Raw genomic sequence first — 27,996 nt, 5'->3', positions numbered from 1 at the left:
ATGAAAATACTCATGTATTTAAACATAGAGGCTGCAACAACAATAGGTTATGAAGGACATTAAAAATAATAGTATTTGAATAAAAGATTGATACAACTCATACAAATTACTTATATAAACGACACACAAAGTTTAAATATATATATTATATTATAAAGCTATATAAATTAATATTTGTGTTTAACATTCGATATATATATATGTGTGTGTGTATATATATATAGGATGAGTATCATTACAGAACTGTAAAATTATTTAAGAACTTGAAGGAACACTTGAAAACTAACGTTTTTTATAAAAAAAAATTGTATGTTAATGTTCTTTGAGATTAGTTTTATCATTTAATTAAATGTGTGATCCAAAATTGAGTTTTTAAAGTTCTTACAACTCATCAAGTTCTCAAAATATCTCTCCCATATATATATATATATATATATATATATATATATATATATATAGTATCATTACAAAACCGTAAATATAGATATATATATTTTAAAAACTAATTTTCAAAATTGTAATCGTAAATATAGATATAAAAATGATAAAGCTACACTCAACTAACATTAACAGTGAAGGATCTAGGAAATTTTCTCACAGGGGTCGGGAATTTTTATGGTCGGTACTAATACAACTGTCGGGTCAAATCGGGTCGAGTCGGGTCATATATATATAAATATAAAAAAAGGATTACCAAACAAAATATTAAATAACAAATGCATCAAGGTTGTTCTCTACGAGTTTTCATTTTTTGAAATCTAACTATTACATCATCTACTTTAACATTGATAAGCAAGTCTTTCTCAATCTGACAAATACAACTATCGGTTAAATTTTCATCACCCATTCGATTACGCAAATCAGACTTCACATACTTCATCGCCGAAAATGATCTTTCAACGGTTGCGGTTGCGACGGGTAATACGAGAGCTAACTTTAATAAACGATACACCAATGCAAATGAATGGTGTTTCTTTGTTTGAACCATCAATTGGACAAGACTTGCTAAACCATTCAAGTTTTGAAATCGTTTATCTCCTTTCAAATTATCGATGTATGTCGCGAGTTCAACCGGGAGTCTTTTTTTATCACTTTCATCAAAATCATATGGGTACAACTCGACTAATCGTAATATTTTTGGAATAGAAAATGCCCGAAAATTATCACAAGGAGTTAAACAACTCAAAGAAACAAGTAAGTCGGATGTTACCTCGTTAAAACGGTCCCCAAAATCTTGGATTTGCAAATCTAGAACCGCATTGAAGCAATCATACTCATAATAGTGGCGATTTTTCATGTTTGTCTTTTTCTTGGCGTTAGTATGTTAATGTAGTAATCATCCGTCTTTACCTCTAGAATATCATGTTTTTCACAAAAAGATCTAACCTTCTCCACAAACTTGTTATACCCCTCCAACCTAAAGTCTTCAAGTTGCCGCTTGGTTGAAGAAACCAATGAACTCGCGTTCACCAAATCTTGTTCTTTTCTTTGAAGACATTGAGACAATGAGTTTGTGACGTCTAGAATATGCAACATCAAGTGCAAGTAAAATACAAAGTCGTATTTTTTCATTTCCAATTGAAGTCCTTGCGCTTGGCTCATGATAGCTTTCGTCTTACCCGTTTCTTCAACATATTTAAGCACATCCATGATCATTGGATATAAAGTAACCAAACGATCAAGTGTTTTATAGTGGGAATTCCAACATGTATCTCCGGGCCTTGTAAGAGATAGATCTTGATTCAACCCACTTCCGGTAACCAAGACACCTCTCAAGTGTTTTTTTTTTACTTTCTCGAAGCTTATCTTGTCGTTTGCTAGATGCGCAAACGACATTTTCTATAGATGCAACCATTTCAAAAAATCTCCAAATAGGCTTATGTTTGTTCGCAACACCCACAGCAACAAGTTGAAGTTGGTGAGCAAAACAATGTATATAAAAAGCCGAAACATTTTCTTTTAAAATTAAAGCCCTTAACCCGTTGAACTCACCCGACATATTACTTGCGCCATCATAACCTTGGCCTCTAATCTTGCCCAAACTATGTCCATGTCGGCTAAATAAATCATCAATATCGGATTTGAGAGTTAACGCCGACGTCTCCAAGACATGAACAAGCCCAATAAACCTTTCCTTAACCACCCCATATTTATCCACGTATCGAATAACCACGGACATTTGTTCCTTGTTGGATACATCATATGATTCATCAACTAATAAAGAGAAATAATCTTCACCAAGATCTTCAAAAATTTGTTTTAATACCTCTTGAGCAAAGCAATGTTAAAGATCTTGTTGAATAGTTGGACTTGTCATTTGGCTATTCCCGGGTGCATTACCTAAAATAATCTTGCCAAGCTCTTCGTTTTGTTCTCCCATTAATTCTAAAATTTCCAAGAAAAGCCCATTATTTAATGAATCTTTTGATTCATCATGACCACGAAATGGTGCCCCTACCTTCACTAGTCTTTTTGTAAGACTACTAGAAGCACCTAATCTAAGTCGATAATTAGACTTTTCCTTCTCACTCTTTTTATCAACAGAAGTTTGCAGCGAGTGATCTTGGTTAAGCAAATCTTCACCCATTTTAAAGGCTTTATTATGAAAACTATTAAACTCCCCTTGATGACGTTGAACTTTATCTTGTCTAGTCCAACCGTTAAACCCCTCGCTAATGAAAGATTCTTGGAGATTTCTAACTTGATCCTTGAACAAGTAGCAATGTAAGCAATAAACACGGTCGTTTTTTATACTATACTCTGACCACCCCTTAAAATTAGTATACCAACTAACCGGAAAACGTCTTGAATCATTACCGATCATTCTATATGGAAATGCCACACCGCTTGGTTGACATGGTCCTCTTAGTAGATATGTTCTTCTTATTGCATCTCGTTGATTCACGTTATAACTAGAGAACGGTTTTCTATCGGCGGGATCCGAAGGAAGATCATCCAATTCAACAAACTCGGGAGTCTTAGAAGACGATCCTTGATTTCCTTTTTGTTTAAGAAATCTCTCCATTATCGGATTCATTATTCTTTCTTCCTATAAGATCAGAAATACAACAAACTTAGCAAGAATCAAACTATTAACCTAAAATCACAAAATTCCCCCATTTTTTTAACATAATCTAAACATCATTAACCTAAAAATCTTAAAGCCTGACTAAAATAGACATAAATTAAATGTATTATGTATTTATGTTATACCTTATCACAAGGATGGATGTTGGAAATTGAGTTAGAGGAGGCAGAGCCGCACGCAGATGGAGGCCAAGTTCCAATTCTGGTGAGGCGCAGAGACGAACGGACCAGGGAGGGAGGGAGGTAGAGAGAGGCCGATCAGAGGCCAGAGGGTGTGACTGATTATGTTTGTTCATGTTTGGCCGATCAGATAGTAAGAGCAGAGGCGGTAAAGTGATGGGTAAACTAAAAGAAAATATTAGTTTAGAATAGGATTGGGTATTGGACTAAAAATTGAGTAGGGTTTGAGTTGGGTCTTGGGCTTAAAATTGGATTGGATATTAGACTAATGGGCTTATTGATATTAATAGGAAAAATTGTTTGTATAACGTTTATATAATTATAATTTATAAAATTTTCATTGTATTTTTTTGTACGGTTAGTCTCAAAATCTCATGGGGTCCTCTTGAAATTATACAGGGTTCGGCTTCAAAATTTCATAGGGGTCGGGGTCAAAATTTTACAAGGGTCGGTCGGGAATTTTTCGGTATATTAACACTAAAAAAATTTTCACAGGGGACGGGGGACACCCCGACTTGTTACTATCTCCGCCCCTGAACATTAACATACAAAATTATTTATAAAAAACGTTAGTTTTCAAGGGTTATTTCAAGTTCTTAAATAATTTAACGAATCCTATAACGTTTTATATATATATATATATATAAAGAACCGTTAAGTTATTTAAGAACTTGAAATAACCCTTGAAAACTAACGTTTTTTATAAATAATTTTGTATGTTAATGTTAGTTGAGTGTAGCTTTATCATTATATATATATATATATGATTACAATTTTAAAAATTAGTTTTTATACATATTTATGTTTTGTTTTACATCTATGTAAATTTGTTAGTATATAAATTTTACACATATGTAAACTTGTTATTTATATATGTAATATAAATTTTTATATAAAATATGATAAAACTACTCTTAAATAATGTTATATACAAAAAAGATTAAAAAAATGTTTGGTTGTATGGAGTTCCTAAGAGTTTTTAACCTTTTTAGAGTTCTTAAATGATACTAACTATATATATATATATATAATATTAAATAACACCATATACTAACAGTTTAAAACAATGCTAATACACAAGAACTTAAAAAGTACTTTAAAACATAAAAAAATATTATCTTAAATATAAAAAGCATCTTCACTTTTTCAAAGCAACAAAATATCTCAAACAACATAAAACTATTAAAGGTTTTGGATAGCAACGACTGTCATATATTTGTCATATTCACATGAATGTTTACTGAAAAGTATTTAGCTAGATTTGATGCATATGAACATGTAACACTGCGTAGTCGACAATGAAAGTTACCATTATTGGATGGTTGTCCAAAACTTATAACATTTAAACATTTGTTTTTTATGTGAAATAAACCAATTTTAATAAAAAAACACAGGATAGTAAGATTATATAAAATTTAGTTTCTAAGCTTTTTAACATGTTATATTATTATTATTATTATTATTATTATTTTGGAATGTAATAGAAGTCATAATTATAGTCCAAAAGTGAAAGATTTTAAAAATCATGAATGGTTTTCAAGAATTAAAGTGTTAAATATAGTTTATAATTTAAATTAAAAATAAGATTAGGAATAAAATTTAAAGCATTCCCTTTTTAATATGAAATTATTAAGACTATTATTTTGTATAAGTCATTAAATTGTAAAAAAACAATGAAATGTTATATTAAAATTTTAAAACAAATATTGTAAAATGATATCATTAAGAAACATTTTTTTTTGTTAAAATTAAATATTACGGGTAAAAGCATGTTAGAATTCTGATGCTTTTATGTGACAAGGGATAGGTTATGTAAGCTTTTAAATGATTCATTTTAATAAAATAATTAAAAATTATATATGAAAAAATAAAGTTGCCACTTGACAAAATATTAGGCCAATTAAGGGATATGTGGTTAAACTATCATTTTGTTTATTATAATAGTAGATAAAAAAATCATAGGTTTGAGGGGGTGCCTACCCCCCCCCCCCCCCCCAAAGTCAAACACTAAATCCGCACATGTCCTCAATGGTTAGCTACAAGTTCTTAAGACAACCTATAAATAATTGTTCATTGGATTTATGTTTTAACTTCAGTTTTGCCCCATATAAGAGAGTATTTTTTGCATTGTTTCTTTTAAGAGTTTTTTTTTTCTAAGTGGTGAAATTTTGAGCTTTAAAATTGTATGGACGATCATTCTTAATGCATGTACTTGACTGTACAAATAGTAACTAATATGAATGTATGTAATGCACAAGCTAGTTTTAAAGGTAAATTACAACATAATATTAACTACACACGTTAATAGGCAACCACACTTACCACTATAAACAGTATAAATATAATAAGATATCGGATATCAATCATGGACACAGTGGCTCTAAATACTAAATCTTATGTTAACATGTTCAAAGCAATCACAATCAATAAAAACATGCAATAAGTTAAGAATACTTAAAATACAAAGATTCAAACCCATGGGAAGAGTTTGCATTCTAATGAAATTCGATTCTTAATTGTTAAGCATAGTTTATGTTAAAATGGGTAAATGCGAGCATTAAATAGTGTATTTAGCCTTCCATGGTTGCATCCACTTTGACTTCCTTGATTTCCACCTGTCAAAATGCATGTTTAGGATTAAGGTCTGTGGTACTTTGGACGCCAACTGACCTTGCAGATTTTAACTTGTCAGATTATGGTCCCTGAGTGTGTAATTATATTGGTTAGGGCTTAGTCAGTGTCTCTGAAGATATCCACGGACGATGGAAGGTCTAATCATGTTTTTCTTTCTTTTCTTTGATCGACAATTTTGTTTCCCCTCAAAATCCTTCCTTTTAAGCCTAGGACCTGTAAATTGCTCAAACAACAGACATTAATATATCCTAACAGGTTTTGTAGCATAAACCACATCAAATACAAAAGAAAACATATTAAAACCACGTGCTCTTACAAATAGGCTTGTAAAAGAACCAAATGAACACAAACAAGAGAATGTTCATGTTCATTTACTTAACTTTAAACAAACACGAACATAGACTGTTGTTCGAACAAATATTTTTGTTCATGTTAGTTTGTTTAAAAGATGAGCATGTTCATGTTTGTTTATGTTCATTCATTTTAAATCTGAATGAACAATTCACAAACATAAACGAATATTATTGAACATAATTGAAGAAAGATTAATGAACATATGTGAAAAACGTAAACGAACATAAATGAACTCAAATGGTCAAAAATAAAGCATTAAGTAGTTGATTCATCCAAATTTTATCTAAGAAAAAGAACATGAACAAACATAATTGAATGAACGAAACATGTTTTCATGTTCGTTCTTTTAATTAAATGATCGAAGACAAGCATCTTGTTCATGTTCGTTCATATATTAAATAAACAAACACAAATGAACATCCTGCTGAACCACGAACAGTTCACTAAATATGACATTCGTCATTTTCGGTTTAACTTGTATTTGTTTTTGTATCGGAAACCTGACCCGTTTTGGTCTTTCTGATCCTACATTATTAATAAAATGTTGGGTTTTATGTTCATTTATGTTATACAATTGTTGGATCAAGAAAACATCCTTTTCGGTACGTAAAAACACCTCTTTATGGCTAAAAACGACTTAATACAAACTTAAGGGACTAACATTGTCAAATAACAATAATGCATGTAACTCTTGAAAGAAATATTATGGCCAACCCTTCACTCTTTCCCTATATAAATAAGACCAATTCATCCCATTTGGGTTTGCACATTCACCTCAAACTCTCCTCAATCTAGATCTAAGTATTCTTTCTTCAGACTCTTGATTGTTTGACTTCTCAAGGTCAAACTACTTCTAATCTTTGTTTCTAATTAATTCTTGTTAATTAAATATTGTTATTATAGCTTGTTTAAAACATACTTCCCTTGTTTCCTTGGCTTTTCCTTCTTCGGCCATGTCGGTTTAGGTGTATTGCTAGGCAAGGCTACATGGAGGACTATTATAGTCCTTGTTAAACACTTTAATTTATGCTTTAATTTATGTAAGCTTACTATTGTTGTTTAGTTTCTAACTACTCTAGTTTCCAAATTATTTTAATGAGTTCTATGATATTGGGTATGTGGCAACCATCCTCGGTTTCATTCTAAGTCAAGGATCGAACCAAAACCGAACTCTTGTTTAAATACTTTATTTTTAACATGTTGTATGTAAGACTTGAGTATTACCGTTTCTAAGTTATTTTAATAAAGTTCTAAGGTATTGGGTATGTAGTAACCATCCCCGGTCTTATTCTGAGTCAAGGACCGAACCAAAACCGAACTAAACCGATTTCACTCGCTTAAGACACACTAGTTGTGTTTTGGGCCACCGAATCTCACATTTTTCTCTAAAACTATATTATAAACTAATTTTAATTATTTTCTTAAAACACTTGGTATGTTGGATCCAACTTGATCTTATAACAAGTTTGGACCGACAGAACCAAACACTCGTTTAACGGATGTCGGTGTTCTTCTTAATAGAACTACACACTTGGTTAAGTTTCTTTTAATTTCATTGAGTTAATTATCTCATAACATTTATTACTTTGGAATCTCGGCTTCGAGCTTGGTCAATTATCAAGACTCGAACCGACAAGTCCGAACACTCGTAAAATCTCGTCTTAGTATCTACTTAACAAAGGATCTTGCAATATTGCAACCTTACCCAAATATTTACTTAACAAAGGTTAAGTAAAACTAATGAATAGAATACTAAGACCCAATTTCGAGTAAACTTACTTTTCTAAACATTACTTTAATTTCTTATGCATTTACATTTTAGCCTTCAAACTTTAATTATTTATCTTACTAGTCATGTTATTTTACTTTAAAACTTTGAAGTCCATCTACTAACTCAAGACCCTTTTTAATCTAGGTCTTGCTCATTGAATTACATTTCCGTTTTATCGCAAACTAATCATTCAAGTTACTTATTTCATGTGAGTACATTTCATCCCCCGTTTTCATTTTTATACTTTGGGGGTAACATACATACTTATTCAAAACAAGAACGATTTATAATACTCTATCCTCAAACCACAGACTGTATGATACTAGAATACTTGCTCTATTGTGTGTTATATGTTTCATATGCTTTACGTGCACGAGTGTTTATGTTGATATTGTTGTTGAGCCTCAATAAGTATGATCATATGCACCCCTAACTACTTTAGCCTTGTGCTAGTAGAATAAGGCCTCATTATCCGAGTATGTTGGTTGTTACCGATTAGAAATGATCCTCATTTATTTATGATTTATATACCGCGATACTTGCTCTTATTTATTGTTTCGTATACGAGTTGCGGATTTTGCCTCATATTATATACACTCAAAACTATGAAATTGTTCACCAACATACGTGTTGACAAATTGTATTTTATGCATTGTTACAGCTAAAATTATTGGTTGATTGGATTTTGAAGACGTTATTTTATTTTGAAACCATTTAGGTTATTAGAAGAATGAACAATTTAATTATTTGCATTTGGTGTTATTTTGTATGAACAAGATGTGTTATTTTTGATGATTGAATGGAATGAATGAGTTGTTTAAATATTGTCACTTTAATAGTGTCTTGTGTTCTTGGACAATCCGTTGCACCCCGGCATGTTTCGCCTCCTTTGATCGGGGCGTGACACTAAAAGCTCTTTTAGTTTACAAGCCTACTTGCAGACACATCAGTATTCGTGTGGGTTTAACTATTTCTTTATGACTCAAGGCATTATTACATTTACCTCCCTAAGGATAACAAATATCATAATCAATTATTACCATCATTTGAGAGGGGGGTGCGGCCCGATATCACCAAGTGGGGAAAGAAACTAATTTTGGCAATGTACCTTGGAGAAAAACGTATCCCATGTAATGGATTTCTACCTTGTTTTTCAAGTTTTTAATTATGTACACATGTGTTATAAAATGAACTTTCTAGAATTATAGGGGGCAAAAGTTTATGTGTAAGGCTAATGTTTATATATATATATATATATATATATATATATATATATATATTTTATGTTATCCTTCTTTTTAGCGTACCAGTTTATTGTGTGAGAAATGTGAAAATGTAATTCGTGAAATTAAGCATAAATGGCTATTTACTATAATTGTTATACTAAAAATGGCGCATTGACTATCACATGTGAAATGGTGTGTTCCAAATAGTATATGAAATGTTGTGTTCCAAATAGTGCACAATTGTCACTCATGTCACCCGCCTCGAGGTCTAGACTTATGACCAATAGCTTGTACCACTTGAGTCAATTCATAAAAATATATAGCAGCGACAAATATTTGTTTGTTTAAAACATTACTGTATATATATATGTCGGGATTTACACACTTGATAATTGATTACAAAACACTGTCTGATCAAAAATATAATTTTACATTGTTTTGATATTACAAATTGAACTAAGTCATCAGAGAGCATCTAACTGTTACTTATTATTTTCATATTTTATCCTAACTTTCCTTATTGATTACTTGGAAGCAATTTGGAAAATACGTCGGCACATGCTGGTGAATAACGCTAACGAATTGAAAAAGTTCCACAATTCTTATTAATACAATGCTCAACTCGAAACAATTGTGTGGGCAGCGTCCAAGGACTTAGAAAATAATAGTATACACGAAACCATTTCCTCACGGTAACTTGTGATTGGCTCTTTATGAATAGGATACCGTGTGTCCACCGTAAGACCACATATAGCCTGAGTGCCAGAGACTACTATGTTTATAAAGTAATAGATCTGTGATCCCATGCGAACATTGATTCATTTAAATAATTTATTTAAAAGAGTAAGGACAAATTCACCGTATACTGTAAGTTCCCTTGCAAGGGAATATGCCTTCTTGTTTATCTCGGGCCTATAATTTCGAATAGGTTCGTGTCAGTTCTCTAGATCATCTTGAGATCTAGCTTCAGACTCTTACCGTCCGACACTATAGTTTCAAACTTTTTTTAAACGCATAATTCCAATTTCTATGTTTACAACTTAATTTCCCTTAATATTACCAAATTTAGCTTTAGACGTGTCATCACATGATTACATTGCCCATCAAACACCTTGTTTGACTTTTTCACTACAACTGGCTTTATATGGGCCGTCATAAGATTAGACCGGTCGCCTGACTATGTCGAGCCCTCAGAAAGGTTAGATGGGTCGTCTAACAACCTTAGTAAAACCTCTTCTGAAGCAACCATTAAATGATCCGCTAGAACAATTAGACGGCCCATCTAACTATATGAGAAACTCATGTTTGTAGAAGTCTTTAAATGGGCTGTAAGATTGGTTAGACGGTCCGTGTAAGTGTCTGTACTGACCTATCTTGTTTAAAAGTGTTTCTTAACACCAAAGAAGTGTTTTTAAATGCTTTTAAGCTCATCAAGACCCTTTGTTATACCATTTAGAATTATTCTAACATGTGTTTTAACAATGTTTGATTACCCAACGTTAATTAAAGATTAAGAACTAAGAAATTACTATGAGATCAAAATTATTCCCTCAAAATAAGTTAGTAACTAAGTCATATGCTCTGATATGATTATTCTAACGAGTTAGGAAGATTTGGAAAGGGCACCCCCTTGATTTTTAATCAACTAAATGAAGTATAAAGCTTTCTTTGTTATGATTCTATCCAAAAACATATAGAACAAACCAATAACATCATTTTTCCTCTTTTATTTTTGGCTATAAAATGGTTTAGGGATGTTTTTGGGATGATATAAACACATTTAATTGATTTTCAACCCCTAAACATAACCTCTTTGTAGTTCAATGCCATTTGATTATGTGGAATAAAGCTTTAATGCATTCTTCTTGGATTAGCATGGCTTAGAACATCAAGAACATCATCAAATTCTAGGATTTTTTTAGTGTGATAGGGTTTGTGGATGACTAAAAGATGTTTGTGTATAATAATGGACGAGTATACATCTCTTTTATAGGTCAGAACAAAGTAATAAGTCAAAATACACGACTGTCACGTTAACAACGAACTATTAAAAATTTAGTGTTCAGAGATATTGTTTGAAGGTTAGAGGTGCGTCTAATGTAGACGAACCATCTGAAATATTAGACGGCCCGACTAATAGTCAGAGTTCAGAACCATCATACAATTCCTGAACCCTAATAAGGATTGTCTGAACGGTTAGCCATCTAACCAAATTATGAGTCATTTTTAATTTAATCACTGTCGAGTTTAACTTTGGGCCAACTACCACTTAGTCCCTTGAGTTATGCATATTAAATACGCATATCCGAACGTTTTCGTAACGTATATTTATACATTCTTTGTCTTTGGAATATTTATATTGCCATTTTAACTTTTAAAATTGACATTTTTGGAAAAAAAAACTTAACGGGTGTTACAACTTAGTGACACTTATTGTAAATATAAAAAATAAGCAGACATCTAATAAAACTCACATTGAAATAAACCAAAGTTGTGAATGAGCAAATATGTCTAAAATTCAGGGATGCTACAAAGTTGTTTGATCACATGCAAGTGCCAACATTTGAATTTTTATATTTTTAAATAACAATGTTTATGACTGATATTTTTTTATTTGTTTGTTTGTTTGTTTATTACACATTAGCAATGGTTTTTTTAAACTAGTTGATGAATTTAATTTTAAATTATTATTTAATTGTGATGCGTAATACTAATCATATGACTTAGACAACACTAATGTTACTAACTTGAAAACTTAAAAAATAATAATCACAATAAACTTTTGTAAATATTACATGAACAAAAAGCTAACATAAGAACTGTATTTATATCACGAGAGAATTGATAAACTAGCAGAAACAAACATTATGTTGAAATTGTCGTCATCACAACATCACACATGTTTCTTGTTAATGTAAAATTATTACATGTTTAATATCGCTAATTTATATAACATCATAATTATATGTACCGATAAACATTTACTATTACATTTGTATAATAAATGTATATGAAACCTATCGGGAATAGATAATAAATGGGTTTAGTGGACGACTTATTTATGTAATCTTATTCATTCACCAAATCTCTATTTACAGCTAATAAATTATTTAATTTAACGTACTCATGTCTTCTTGTTTTCTAATTCATTTACTAAATCTCTACTCGCAATTAATAACTTATTTAATCTGATTTACTCGTATTCTGCTTTTGTCTCCAGTAATAACATTTGCAAAAGGCCTCCAAAGACTAGTCGTGAAAGCAAACCTGAAGTTATACATTCATGGGGAAAACTCATTTAGATGCGTCTATTTAGGTAATTTTTTTAAATCCAGTGTGTGTTTTGTTAATGTTTTTTGCTTCAAAATCTGAATATATTGAATTAGTTGTATGATGGACACATTCTTCAAATCAGAAATATAATTATGAAGATTCAGCACATACCCCTTTTGATTAAGGGTCTTCGGGTTTCAAAATTATAAATCTAGACTCGAAACCCAAACCTTTCAGATTTTTTCAAGTCGGGTTCTTCGGGTTTAGGCATTTTTAGTTTAGGTTAATCAGGTTTCGAGTGACAAAGAAAAAAAAACTTAACGCCACAATTATATTTCTTGTTTAAGGTTTCACTTTTAGTCACCTTTTTATTATTATCTACTCAGAGCATGTATAATGGACACTAACTCTGTCACACCCCAAACCACGGCCTAGGTGTATGACACATATGTTGGTACCACATTTGTAATTAAATCAGGGTTACGTTGGAAAGCGTAGTCTTATAAACATGTTGATTTAAAATGTAAATATTTACATACAAAAGACGGGATTTAAAAGTTTCCCGTTTAATGTTAAAAAGATTACTTGTTTAAGTTTTTACAAAACCACCATTAATTATATTAAGTTAAACAAAAGATCCGAGACATCGGATATCTTGAGCATTTCGTTTCTCCCAAGCGCTAACCTTATTCACCTGCAAAATGTAAGAAAATACGTCAGCAACGAATGTTGGTGAATATGCTGACGCTAAAAATATTCTCTTTACTTAATTACCCCTCGAGACTACGTAGGCCTCGGCCCAACGTGGCTTAGGAATAATCAAGTTAAAACAACACAATTTATAAACTTAAGTCTCTATACTCGGTTCCCCCAGTGAAACGCAGCAACGTTCGACTAGTTGAGTGCCTATGCGTATACACAAGGTCATACTTCTAGCAGGCGAGCGTAATTGTGACAAGGTGTGATGTGCCCACCACATATGCAGACAAACGTACACGATAGCCTGAGGCCAGTATTTATACACTTGTTTATAAATGTTTTAGAGACACTTAGTCTCATGTAAAGTTTTTCATATAACACGTTGACTCGTTTGAAAACAAGTTTGTAAATCTTTGGGGCGTATTCACCTTTTGATTTGGATCGGCTTTAAACACCGTCCGAGGGTCTTTCCCGTTGCTATCTCGCACCTATAGTATGAGTATAATCAATTGTTAGTCGGATGCACAAACCGGCTTAAGACCTATAGTCTTATTTTATAAATTTTATCTCGATGAACCTTTAGTTCAAAATTTCTTTTTACTTTAAAACTTTTAGTTAAAAGGTAATTTATAAACCTTTAGTTTATTTATAAAACCCTACGTTTCTTCTTCTCTAAAAAACGTATTATTTTCTTTTATTATTTAAGAATAGTTATTGTTACTTATATAATATTTTCATAACAAAGATTATATATATTTACACACATATATATACTTATCAAAATTCATAATCCTATCTTTTATTATTCTATTTGTTATGTTTTTTTTTCTTTTATCGAGGATAACCTCGACTTAAGGTTTAAGCCTTTATAATATTTTGTTATTATATTTATTGGTGTTACGCCTACCTTGTTGGCGTTTAGAAACCCTAATAACTCGAGCAGCACTCCAACACCGCTTCACCTTTCTTTCCTTATCGTTTAACCTTTCTTCTCGTTTTCCTTCCCTTGGCACGCCAAACAATAAACACCAAACTTCAACACTCGTCGGCACACCTTTCGAGACTCATCGCCATGGTGTAGAAAATAACAAACACCTTCTTGGTCGATATGTGGGTGGAGGGTGGCACGAACTTCGAGGAAACGTCAGCACGTAAAATGATGAATCGGGACACGCTTATCGAGGAATTATGGCACGAACTTCGAGGAGGATCGAGGGTATGTTTATATAATCTAGAGAGATGTTAGAGAGAAGTGAGAGAGCTGAGTTTTGGATGTGAAATAAGAGATCTCGAACTTGCTATTTATAGACAAAATCTGGAAGCCCATCGCGATACGCGATAGCCTTCTAGACACCCATCGCGTATCGCGATGTAGCCCTGGCCAGTCACCATATAGGTCTGCCACGTGTCTCCACATGACAGACGGTGTGCCACGAGTTGACACGTGGCGGTGACGTGCCACGTGTGGCCACGTGCCGGGACCCGTGGCTGACGGTGTGCCACGTGTGGACACGTGGCAGAACTTGTGCCAGAGGTGTCAGGCCACGTCATCGCGATACGCGATGACGTAGGTTCCATACCCATAGCGTATCGTCGTTGACCTCCTTCTAGAAGTTTTGACTAAGCCCTTCGCGATACGCGATGGGCTTGTCCTTTGTCCCGTCGCGTATCGCGATAGGACAAGAAAACATAATTTTTATTTTAAACCTTAAGGTTTGGAATTTTGACATTTTTGGTCCTTTGACTTTAGAAACTTAACACTCTGAACTCGAAATTTTCTCGATGTTACAAACTCCCTAGGCCTAAATCTATGTGGCATGGTGACGGACTCTAGGCAACCAAACTTAACCATTGTGGTGTGAAGTTCATTGGAGAAAGTCTGTCTTTGCAGACGAAAATCCGAATGTTAGTGGTGGGGGCCCTATGCTATTCCCCCCCCCCCCCCCCTCTCTCTCTCTCTCATACACACACATATTCAAATATAATATTTTTAGATGAAGTTTATGAATATTTGGTGTTATAAAAGAAAGTCAGGCTTATAAGTAATTTTGGAATATGATTTTAATGTAACAATTTGTGAAGGTTTAGCGAGTATACCAAAGAAGACTCAAGTTCGATTTCTACTTGTATCACTTTGAGTGAATATTAGTAATGAATGCTTTGGGTTAACCTTGTGCAAAGGTTGTCAGTTTGAACCACAAGCCCACCCAAGTTTTCATCCCATCGTGCGTTACACTAGAGAGTTATGCTCTTATGGTGACACAACGACTATCAAGTGACAGTCAGCGGTATGATTTCCCGAGGAACGTCCAAGACAAACTCTAAAAGCTAGTGTGGACCAGTTAAGACAATATAGTTGACCAGAGTGGGATAACGAAAAAAAAAAAACAATCACATTTATCCTTTACAGAAAAAAAGAACTATAAATACATAAATTCAATTTAGTCGGCGGTTGTGTTAGAAAAGTGTATCATCTCACTTATCCAATCCCAAATCACCATCACCCACTCTTCCCTCCACATGTCACATTCCCATTGCCTGTCATCCAACCTTCCATAACCACCAGTCACTCTAACCCACCGCCTACCACAACCACCATCAAATCTTCATATCAAAACAATCAAACCCAAACCCAACAAATTCAAACCCACAATCAAACCCAAATTTGGGGCTTTTGTTCTTAATCAACTCCAATCGAATCAACACTCAATACCCACCTACTGATTCACCATCCAATCATTAATCAACCGATTCCAATTTCGAAACCCTAATTGATCAAATTTGGGGCTTTTGGGATTAATCGATACCAATCGAATCTAAGATCAAAACCCAGTACCCATTTACTGAATTAACATCTAATCGTTAAATCAATTTTGGGTCTTTTGTTGTTAATCAATTCCAATCGAATCGTAGATTAATACCCAATACCCATCAAAATTTGGGGCTTTTGGGATTAATCAACTCCAATTGAATTAAAGATCAAAACCCAGTACCCGTTTACTGATTCAACATATAATTGTTAAATCAATTTTGGGTCTTTTGTTCTTAATCAACTTCAATTGAATCGAAGATCAGTACCCAATACCCATTTACTAAATCATCATCTAATCGTTAAATCGATCAAAGTTTCAGGCTTTTGTTGTTAACCGATACCAATCGAATCGAAGATCAATACCCATAAATACCCATATACCGAATCGACATCGAACCGTTAATCGAACAAAGTTCGGGTCTTTTGCGATTAGTCGAACCGAATAGAATTGCTGCATGAAAGGTAGAGGAGGAGGTTGGGGATCATAGACACTAAAAACCCGAGTTGCACACACAACATGTCTGCGGTAGTGTGTGGGAAACGATCATATTTTTTTGAAGATCATTCGATACCTTCTTCTGCTTCTGCTTCGTCTGCGTCTGCATCGCCTCCTGCTTCGAAACGAATTCGTTATTTTTCGACTTCTTCACCGGTTCAGTTTTCGTCGGCTCGGGTGGTAGCTGTTGATCGGCTCGTTGGGTTGTTTCCGGATATGGATAAGCTGGTTAGTTAATTGCTTAAATAGTTAGTTGTTTTTTTAAGGTTTGTTGATAGTAACTGAATAGGCATGCTGTTTTCGGTTGGTTTAACAATATGGTTGACTTAATTTATGTAGGTGATAATTTATTTGACACTAAGGTTTAGGGTATGCCTTGAGTAAAGTTGGAGTTAAATTGTGAAGTTGAGTATGTGAAACTATGAATTTGCATAGGATTGTTTTGAGGTTCTGTTAGTGTTGTAGAACTCGCGGGCGTTAGTCTGGTGGTGGGGTACGGACTAGCGGTTAATTGGATTGAAATTTCGTATAACGTTAAAAATTGTGAAAACCTATTTTAAACACTAGTTTTTTTATAATTTGTTTTTTTATTGTTTGTATATGTTATCAATCTTTGTCAACACCAATAGGAAATAAAAAAAAAATATTAGTTTTCATTTTGAATCATTTATAAGCACTAACCTATAAATGAATGGAAAAATAAAATTTTAATATTTTGAAAGTTGTTTTCACAAGTTTTCAAACATCTTATTGGTTTTCGTTTGGATCCCCCCCCCACCCCCACATGTGTGCGTGTATAGTTTTATAAAGAAAGTATAAACTTTCGAATATTTTAAAGATTTTGACCAACTTTGGCTGAAAGGTGACCGATTTTGATCCGAATATGACAAATATTGACCTTTTTCTTGTATTTTTGCTGGCTTTGACCATTTTCCGATTACCTGAAAATCAAATCGCTAGGCCACTGATTCGACTAGTTGCCGACCAAAATTTTTACAATGTTCCGATTACCTGTAATGTTATTGGATGCTAATTGTAGAATTTGTATGTTTTAGGTTATTGAAAGAACTCTCAACCAATGTGGGGATGACATAGAAACTACCATCAAAATTCTTACCGAGTTGCGTTTGGTTTCTAATGAGAATGTTGGATCTACTGTTGCAGACGGATCCGAGTACCAAGTTCAAACCAACATTGTGTCAGGTAACTTGTCAATCTTGTACAGTTGTTACACAAAACTGTATAAATGATCATACTTTCTAATAATAATCATCAAATTATACATCTACTGTATGATTTCTATAACTGAACAATTTTTAATTGTGATGCTGTTGTGAATATAGAAGTTGCAGCCAATGGGGTGGCAAATGGCGAGGCTGTGCCACATCAGAAACCTGTGGATGGTGCTGATTGGGTGGATCTTTTTGTGGGAGAAATGATGAGTGCCTCTAACGTTGATGATGCTCGAACCCGTGCTTCAAGAGCACTTGAGATGTTGGAGAAGTCTATATATGAACGCGTCACTACTGAGGCCCATGGTCTGAAGCAGGTGCTACCTCTTTCTCTGTTTATGTGTGCTACCTCTTTCTCTGTTTATGTGTGCGCGCGTATTATATGTTTATACTTAATATATATGTTTGTACAACTATATATTATTACAAACATTATCTGAAAGGCGGATGACAATAAAAGAATTAATGTAAGTCTTTAGGTTTTTTCAACTAAAATAGACCTTTTTTTTATCAAAAAATAACACATCATTAGAAACGCATAAGTTCATAACCAATGGCAGGTTTTCACACATATCATCATTCTTTTATCAAAACCTATTGACACTTAAATTGCGGAAATATTAGTCATCTATATATAGCTAAAATAAGGTGAATTCTTTGTCTAATGTCATCTTCTTTTGGCATGTCGTATTCAAATTTGTATCTTGGTTAAGTTCTCTGCAAACATGTTCCACTGAAAATAATGTATTTATACATCGATTATAGAAACTGTTGAATTAGGTGTATGTGTAAAGCTCATCAAGAACAAGTTGTGGATTTTCAGATAGCATTTTTTTCCCAGCATCTTGAAAACACACCACCTTTTAAAAAGATGATAAATTTGTTTTTTATTTATATTCAAAGTTTGAAACATTTAAAATGCTTATTAGCTTTTCAATACCATCAAGTTAATATGTCTGTTAAGTGCGCTTGTTCAGACAGTTCTTTAGTTTGTTGAATAAAATTACATCTTCAAAAAGTTAAATATTGGTCTATGATGCGTACGTTTAGCACGTGTATATAATTGATTTTCCTTGTCTATGTGGTTTAAAGTGACAAAATTATTCTTTTGTTTGTTTAAACTATGATATTGTTGAATTTTATTATAATATGTTCAAATCGAAATTTTTTAAACTTGGGGAGAGCAATCACAAACACAAACAAAAATATCTTTTTTGCCTCAAAGTTATGATTATCGTGGACACCAAACTCTTTAATATTAACAAGTATTCTTACCCCGCGTTTCTGGGGAGATCATATGAATAGTCAACGATACAGATAGTTTTTGAAGCCATCACGACTCTACCACCACCAATGGTTCTGAATCAGAGACTCAGAATGATAGCCGCCTCAACTATCATCATAGCCCTTTTGAAACAAACCGACTCATAAAGACCCGTAAAAACGCGTATCATCATAAACTCGACTCAAAACCAAATGACCGCTTTACTCATACCAATTACTAAATTGGCCACTTTGAGCACATTAGTCTTTTCAATTTCATGTTTGAAACCAAAAGGGCAAACAAACCCCTCCCATTGCACCTTCTGCCAATCAATAAAATTGACTTCAGAATTAACAAAGTCAACCCTGCAAATGCACCACAACCAATAGCAAATATGAATCCAGAAACATAACGACTTGTATTCTTTAAAGTATCCTTTGAAGTTGATGGTATCATTTCAGAACCTCCTAAAACCTCTGTCATATAACAAATCATGTCCCAAAACATAGTATTCATAACACGTTAGTTGACCTTAAATTAGCACCATTCACAACATAAAAACATAAAGAAAATATACATCAAAAAAACATAGTTGATGATAAACATCATCGGCTCAGAAACATAATCATCATCGCCATTGTCAACCAAACCAACTTAAAGTCGAATGCAAGCCGCCTGCAAACACCGAGTCATAGCTGCTACCACGACTCATGGCCACCAAGGGTTATGAATTGACCCGGCAATGATAGACGATTATCATAGACACAGATACATGATTATCATAGCCGTTATCAACAAAGACGAAAATTGGTAACCGCAACAGCCAAAGCCGACTCAAGGTCGGCCGTATGGCTGTCGGAAAAAAACACCAACTCAAATTCGTCGTCCAGTCAATGATAGACCACAATCGTTCAATCGCAACCACAGTAGGTATCTGCCACAGCCACCAAGGGTTCCAAATCAGAACCCGGCAACGATAGGCGACGTGCAACACCAAGTCAACGCCGCCTGGGTTCCCAAATGGAATCCGGCAACGGAAAATCCGGCCACCACAAAACTCAAATGCCAAAGGTGATTTAGGGTTAATACCAGAAAGACGAAGGCGAAGACGGTGACGAAACGAACCTACCGATTAATCTGAACGACACTCCGCCACCACCACGCACCCACCAGACCACTGAAAGACATCCGCCGCGCCATAGATGATCAAAAAGGCCGCCGCCAACAACGGGGCAGCACGTAACATCTATCTGACAACTGCGTAAAACCGAGGACGGAGACGTGGTGGCCTGTTTGAAGAGAGATGAGGTGAAGGTTGAAAACCTTAGGTAAAAAGGAAGAGTTAATAGACACGTGTATGGACACAATTTGAAGATTTCATGAATAGTAATATTGTGAGGGAGTAAAATGTTGGTTTTTGATATATATATATATAATCTAGATCAAACTCAAAACCGATGAATTGAAAAATAAAAGACTCCTGACAAGCGACTCCGTATCCATAACTTTTAACATGCCTCACGATGAAAAATGCAACTTACATCGATGTTATACACTTATACTCGTATGTTGTCATCTTTATTGCATATAATAATGTAATAAATAAGTGTATATACAGTTACACCCTGTTTTGCAGAAATATGTCAATATGAAGCAACTCAAAATCCACTGTTTTTGTGTATCCACTGTTTATATATATGTAAAAAGAGAGTAGTCACATTATTATTATTATTATCTTGTAATCTTTAGACCTGTTATTTGCATAAAAAAATAATTGTAACACTAATCAAAATTATAATCTAGATGGAATATGTTGTAATTCAATACAGTTTATACCTTTTGAGGTTGTTTTTCCTTTCTTTCCTAATTATTATTTATTGGCAGGAAAACATGATGATGAAAGAACAACTCCAAGCCCTAATTCAGGAGAACTCATTGTTGAAACGTGCAGTTGCGATTCAGCATGAACGTCAAAAGGAATATGAAGACAGGGGCCAAGAGTTGCATAACCTCAAACAGATGGTATCTCAATACCAGGAGCAGCTAAGGACTCTCGAGGTCAGACCACCATATTTATAAAATAATAATAATAAATAAATAAATCGTTGTTAAAATGATAACTTCTGGTATCATATTCAATATTATATTTAGGGGCGTTCTGTAGGGATTGAAATGTTTCGAAGGAATTGGAATTTTCGTTATTAAATTAATAAAAAGAATTCAACATGAAAAAACCAAAGTTACAATATTACCCATTTAATAGCTCATTTTGTTAGTAACCTGATCTCAGGTTTCATGTTCTGCCAAGTGCTTTTTGTTCCCCCTATTCATCTTTTTTGTTTTTCATTTTTTTATATATTTTTTTTGAACGCGTTTACCTGTATTTCCGAGTTAAAAGTTTTATTGAGTTGGCTTTCTGCGCTTCCCAACACGGATTTATATGTTACTGGACCTGGTTTTACTTGGGAAACGGTTGCTTTTACTAGGAATGGAATTTGAATCTGGTTGAACGTCTCAAAAAACCGCTCACTGATTTTAATTCATCATCAAATGAATTGGACTTCAATTCTATCTTGGTGATGATGATTTTAGAAGAATGATTAATCTATCATCTGGGTATGAACGGAGGGATGATCTTTTGGTCGCGTTGACATCTCACAGTTAATAATTTCTGCAAAAATTCCATGAGCTATGGAAAGATTTTCAATAGCCTTATTTTTCTCTAAATGTAAAACTTTGTGGGTTGATCTTGCTAGGCTCGTTTATCTTACAAGAGCTTGACCTCGACTATTTATTTCTAAAGTTCGAGCTTGGCTCATGAGTAGTTTTTTCAAGCTGGGGCTCGGCCCGTTTACTATTTTCTGATTAATTTATATATAACATAACATATATGTTATTTTAATCAGAATTTTCTGTATAACAGTGATAATTATACAATTACATATTTTTTAATATAATACTTATAAATTACAGGTTCGCCGTTAGCCAACCATCTCGAGCTCGATAAGAGGAGATTGGGTTTGGCTCGGGTTCAGATCGTTTATAATTTGCTAGTTAGTTTATATACATTTTTTATTATGATTTTATAAATTTCAAATTAAATTTTTATGCATAACATAACTTATGTTATTTAACGAGCCAATAACAGAAGCTTGGGCTTGGTCTCGTTTATCAAACAAGGTTAATTCGAGGCTCGAGTTCATTTAAGGTCTTATCGAGTTGATCTGGAGTAGCTCACGAGCGGCTTGCTAGTTTACATCCCTACCTCTAGTCTAAAATTATATAGTGCCGTCTAACGTTTGAAGTTAATTAATTATACGAAACTTTAACCTTATGATTTATCCTTTATTATTTTACAGGTGAATAACTATTCTCTGACCATGCATCTGAAGCAGGCTCAACAAGGCAGCTCCATGCCCGGGCGATTCCACCCGGATGTATTTTAATAAAATACGCCTTTGATACAATGTACGAGCGGATGGAGGAAATAATATCTAGTTGTTTTTAAAGAACGTCATTGGTCGATATGATATTATTATTCGAATAATTGTTTAAATGGAAAATTTATGTCGGAATCGGTAACTGTTTGTTTTTCTTGTTTTATGTGTAACAAAGAGGGGACCAAAACACCCATGCTTATTATTATTCCTTTAAAAGAAACCAGATTGCTCACATGGTGCATGTGATGGGATGGTATAATGTTTTGTTTGTCTTGTTTATTTTATTTTCTTTTTTTAATATAAGTAGCGTATATAAATAAAGTTTTATTGATTGTTCGTGCGATTGCTTTTCTTACTATCATTAAGCCATTATCGAAACAAGTCCTGGATTTTAGAATCGATAGTTATCTAAAAATTCAAGGGACTCGTCAATACCTTCTAGCTAACATTATCAAATTTATCAGAAGGTTATGGTGGAGCGATAAATCTTAATTTGCGGCATCTTTGAAGTAACTTAGCAACGTACGAAATACATAAGGTTGTCAATTTCTTCTAGCTATGTACATGTACATCGTTTAGTATATATAACTTCGTATATTTGCGGCATCTTTGAAGTAACTTAGCAACGTACGAAATACATAAGGTTGTCAATTTCTTCTAGCTATGTACATGTACATGTACATCGTTTAGTATATATAACTTCGTATCTAATCTTATATATCAAGATTTGCTATTGATCGCTCCCCTATGTATGATCTTACGCCGAGTCTTCCAAGAGTTGAACATACAAGGCAATGCCGCTAAGATTGAATATGCACAACCCTAACTTTATTAAAAGCTCAAGACTAAAGTAGCATCCTTATGTAAAGTAAACATTGCACAATCTGAAGATTTGTGATTTGTTCAATGCTCATAATATGACTATATTCAAAGTACATTCTAGCATTGAAGAAACATGTTGGGTTCGTTCCCACAATCTTATTCAGAAAATGAGTTGTCAACATTAAACGTAGGTCGTCTATTAAACTCGTCCTTATCACCGACACTAAAATGAAACTCACCCTCGAATCTTAATATTTTGAGTGTATCAAGACAATATCATCTGATAAGCGAATATGTTGGATACTTTGATGTGTGAGACTGATTGAGAGTGTTCTAGCAATCATGATTCTGTAAACTAGAAGTCTAGAACTTATTTATGACCTCTAATATCTATACTTTTGTAATTCGATTAAAATAATTTTTGATTTACAAACTTCTGTGTGTCAAAATCGATTTAGTATCCATTATTCATCGTGACTCATTTAATTACATCTTCCTTAAATCAATACTGATAACCATGAATCACCAATAAAACCATCTTGCTTAAACTAATTTATTCTGCCTTAGTCATCATTTAAAACCAACAACCTCCATTTCTTGTGTTAAAATAAAATTCACAAAAAATATGTTAAAATGAATAAGTATAGGATTTATTTTGAGTTATATAAGGTCATATAGCTTAATAGCTAAAATTTGGTGACAAGTTGTGAACAATCCGTTTGTACTTGTCATTTTATTAACTTCGTTTTGATAGTTCATGCTAAACCTTATAATTGCAATTTGGGAAATCTTTAGACCAAGTAAAGTCACGAAACACATCTAGCTGGGTCTTAAAGCTCAAGATTGGCGATGCCCAAAGGCACAAGAAGAGTTGAACACTAACGATTATGTTAACCACGGCAATAAACAGATAAAATTATACACGCTACAAGGATAAACTTAGCATTACATAAAGATATCATCGCATACACATGTTTTTTTTTTTTTTCAAATTTCTTAGTAGAACAAAACGTTATAGGTTCCAAATCCAAAACATGTTTTGTCCAAAGGGAATCCAAGAAAAGCAGTTTTCAAGTAATGCCAAACACCAATGTGACCATGAAAGGAGTAACAGAAAAAGTTAAAGCTCATAAACCGAACAATGATGTCGTGATCGATCTCAAAAGGTCGTACTAAGTATCGACGGTATAGATCTAACAAAATTCAAACCATCTTTTTACAAACTCCATCTACATATTCAACTCGTATGAATCAAAAAATTAAAAGTTATTTAAGAATTAATTAGCATTAACAAAATGTTTTAGAACCTAACCAAATCAAGAAAACACTTATAGGCTTAACGATGGTAGTCAGGTATGTTAAACGTGTCCAACACCAAACCAGATTGAAGGCTCCTAATATTTCGGAAAATATATAATATAATAATTAGTTTATTATTATGAAATAAGTTAGTCTTATTTTATTTAATCCTATTTGTTTTGGATTCAAATTGTGTATTTGAGTTAGTATAGGATTAGGAACCTGGGTTTATATATACCATTGGTTCAATGTGTTAGTTAATTATTAAGTTGTTCTCGTTAGTCGTTTTCTTAATAAAAGTCGTAGAGAGTTCTACAAATCTCGTGTTCGTGTACTTGATTCACCCGCTAAAAGTTTAACAAGGTAGTGATAGCCTATTTAATATATATATATAATTCATGGGGTTGAAAACGTACAATATCCACTTAAATATTTTGGGGTGCTGCTAGACGTAACCCTTTCTTAATGTGTTAGGTGTTGTCCCCGTATTCTTAATGCCCAAACTGCTATCACACTCTACAATGCGCTGACCATAAGTGCATTTTAATGAAAGAGTAAGTTTATGATCTTCTTTGAATTTATCAGTCCTGTTAAACACATGTCTCATTTAAAGACTAAAAATATCTTAAAATTAGTCATATATGATAATTTGTTTAGTCAATGTTATTAAAATACTGTAAATTATCTTCATGATTACAGTTTAACAAAATAATGTTTACCTACAATATTATTGTAAAGAAGTAATGTTACCTATCATACAGCCATACATGTGTTGTATTGTTGTACATTGTGGTGTTAATCTTGTAAAAATGTTTTGTCTTTTGCAATAGCATAAATCATCCATTTTGTCGTAAATCTAAAAGTTTATATCAGCTTAATCTAAAGATTATCCTGGTTTAGGACGCAAAATATTGAACAGTTCAAATGAAACTTTCTTTAGTAGAAAATATTTAAAGAACACGCTAGCATTTAACAACATTTTCCGGCTCTTGAAACAACATACATTATAATCCCTCTAAGGCAAGAACATTTATAAATGCCTTCTGGGTCCATATGCAACTATACACATTAAAGGCGTACGTATCGAAAACCATCATGATGTGTTCTCAAGATTGAACATAACGGAATAGAAAACGATAAAAAGAAGAAAGAGAACATAAAATTACTTACATTGCTCTTTTGAAAAGATTTTACAACAATTAATTTAGAATTTACTCAATTTAGAGATTCAAACACATACTAATTGCTCATGCATATGACAATTTGCTTAAACACATACTTGATCATACATAAATATTTTAAGAAAGTTGTGAATTGGTAATTTAAAATACACTTCCAACACATGTTTTACCTAATTCACATGAATAGCTTAAAAATTGTGGTGAGGCTGCCTAAGGAGTTCCATATGAGAAAGGGAAACTAGCATTGTATTCATGTGGTCCATAAACGTACAATATAGATTGGTACCCTACAAACTTCATTAAAATTCAATTTTGTGGCTTTTTTCATTGAAATAGTTAAACTAACTAAAAGGGTTAATAATTTCATCATTTCAAATTATTAAATAACCATTAGATCTCAATTATTAACTTCTAGTATGACAGATATACATACATTCATAACCCATATTAAAGAATAAAAACATTATATTAAAGAAATTGTAAAATGGTATATACTTCCAAGAAACCAACAGCTAATGTGGAAGAATCTGATCCCCAGAAAACTAATAATTCAAGAATCTCATAGTTCTAGAGACTAATTACAGACAATATATATTTTTCTAAAAACAAAAAAAAAACAAAAAAAAAACTACAAACATTGTACACAATAGTGTATGTATACATATGTATATATATTATAATATATATATATATATATATAGAGAGAGAGAGAGAGAGAGAGAGCAGAATACAAAATATCAAATAAACCTTTGGCCATGAATACCAATAATTTAAATTATCTTCACCTGCAAGTCTGCAACTTAAGAAAATGAAAGATTTGAAATTTATATCATCAAGAAAATTCACAAGGAAAAGAAAAATGATTAACGCTGTTCCACAAAAAAAAAAAAAAAAAAAACCCTTATAATTAAAATTATTAAATTGAAATCAAGTTTAAATATAAAAAAAAAAAGTCTGCAACTTTTTTGCTTCTTCTAGTTCTGATCCTGTCTCTATCTTCCCACAGCTTCATTGAACCGCAAATTAAGATTAGATATAAAAACACATGCAGTTCAAGAAAGCCGTGGAAGGATAGAAAGAGCACCAAATGTATGCAGTTTTGCAGATCTTGAAGTCTTCATCTTGTTTCTTACATAAACCCTAATTAGGGTTCTTGAAACATACAATGTATATGCAGAGAAAAAGGGTGTGGTTGCAGGGTGATTGAAGGAGAAAATGTGAGTATTTATAGGATAATGAAAGTCTTTTTACCACCAATCCCGAGAAGAATATAGGTATAATGAAACTCATGATGCCCCACCTTTATTAGTTTTACCAACTATTTGTTGTTTTATTTACTGTTTTATATTAAGAAAATATATCATATATCTTTTCAAACACATGGGTGAAAACATGATATGTGTATTTAGTATTTACGGATTAATACTAAGTGCGCGTTCGTTTCACATAATTCGTAGGAATTCAAAGAAAATGGAATTAAAATCCCATAACATGGCGTGTTCGTTTCGCTGAAATTGGAATCGTAATTCCATTTTGGTGTGTTCGGTTGACAAGGAATTGGAATTGGAATTCAATTCCTTCAAATTCCTTTAAACAAAGGGATTCTAAATCCTTCCATCATGTGAAGGAATTCAAGTAAATTTGATGGAATCTTTAATTGGGCGACTAACATGGTCGCGTTCGGGTCGACATTTCGGGTGTGTTCACATTCAGGTCGACGCTCCGAGTCTTAGCGCTTTCAGCTCAGTGCTCCGGGTCGGGTCGCGTTTGGGTCAACGCCACGGGTCAGCTCGCATTCGGTTCGGCGCCCTGCATCAGTTTGTGTTCGGTTTGACGCCAGGGTCAGTTCGGCTCAACCCGACCCGGTCCACCGACGCCCCGGCCATTTCATGGATCAAAACGAAACAAAGAATAGAAACCGAAATGAAACGAAACCGAACTAACCAAAACGAAACAGAAAAAAAACATAAACCGAATAAAAAAAAACTAACCAAAATAAAAGTTAAACCGTACCGAGTAAACCGACTAAAATGAAACAAAAAAAGGGAAACGAACAAAACGAAAAAAAAATTAAATCCGGACGGAAACGAAACAAAAAAAACGACATAAACGAACCAATAAAACCGAAACGGGCCGAAACCAAAAAACTGAATAAAATAAGCAAAAAAAACGAACTTGAACCAAACATAAACCGAAATAAACATCATAATCGAACCAAAAATACCA

The 27,996-nt window shown here is 33.1% G+C and overlaps 2 protein-coding genes across 3 annotated transcripts; one reads left to right on the top strand and one right to left on the bottom strand.

Moving 5' to 3' along the window:
• Positions 1–2,284: 2,284 nt before the first annotated feature.
• Positions 2,285–3,025, bottom strand: LOC143576761 (uncharacterized). Its single transcript, XM_077060790.1, has one exon. The coding sequence runs from the start codon at positions 3,023–3,025 to the stop codon at positions 2,285–2,287; it is 741 nt and encodes a 246-aa protein (XP_076916905.1).
• A 13,395-nt stretch (positions 3,026–16,420) lies between these two features.
• On the top strand, positions 16,421–22,610 carry LOC143576759 (uncharacterized). 2 transcript variants are annotated; one of them, XM_077060787.1, is made up of 5 exons: positions 16,421–16,760; positions 17,588–17,735; positions 17,885–18,081; positions 20,913–21,086; positions 22,388–22,610. In XM_077060787.1, the coding sequence occupies exons 1-5, from the start codon at positions 16,554–16,556 to the stop codon at positions 22,472–22,474; spliced, it is 813 nt and encodes a 270-aa protein (XP_076916902.1). In that variant the 5' UTR covers positions 16,421–16,553; the 3' UTR covers positions 22,475–22,610. The 2 variants fall into 2 exon arrangements, with proteins under 2 accessions (XP_076916902.1, XP_076916901.1); XM_077060786.1 differs by having other exon boundaries at positions 16,424–16,760; positions 17,876–18,081.
• Positions 22,611–27,996: the final 5,386 nt, after the last annotated feature.

The sequence above is a fragment of the Bidens hawaiensis genome, unplaced genomic scaffold, assembly GCF_021521415.1.
Source record: "Bidens hawaiensis isolate Kalapana, Puna unplaced genomic scaffold, B.hawaiensis_p1.1 tig00028293_1, whole genome shotgun sequence".
Classification (NCBI taxonomy): domain Eukaryota; kingdom Viridiplantae; phylum Streptophyta; class Magnoliopsida; order Asterales; family Asteraceae; genus Bidens; species Bidens hawaiensis.
This window is presented reverse-complemented; position numbering and strand designations above follow the sequence as displayed.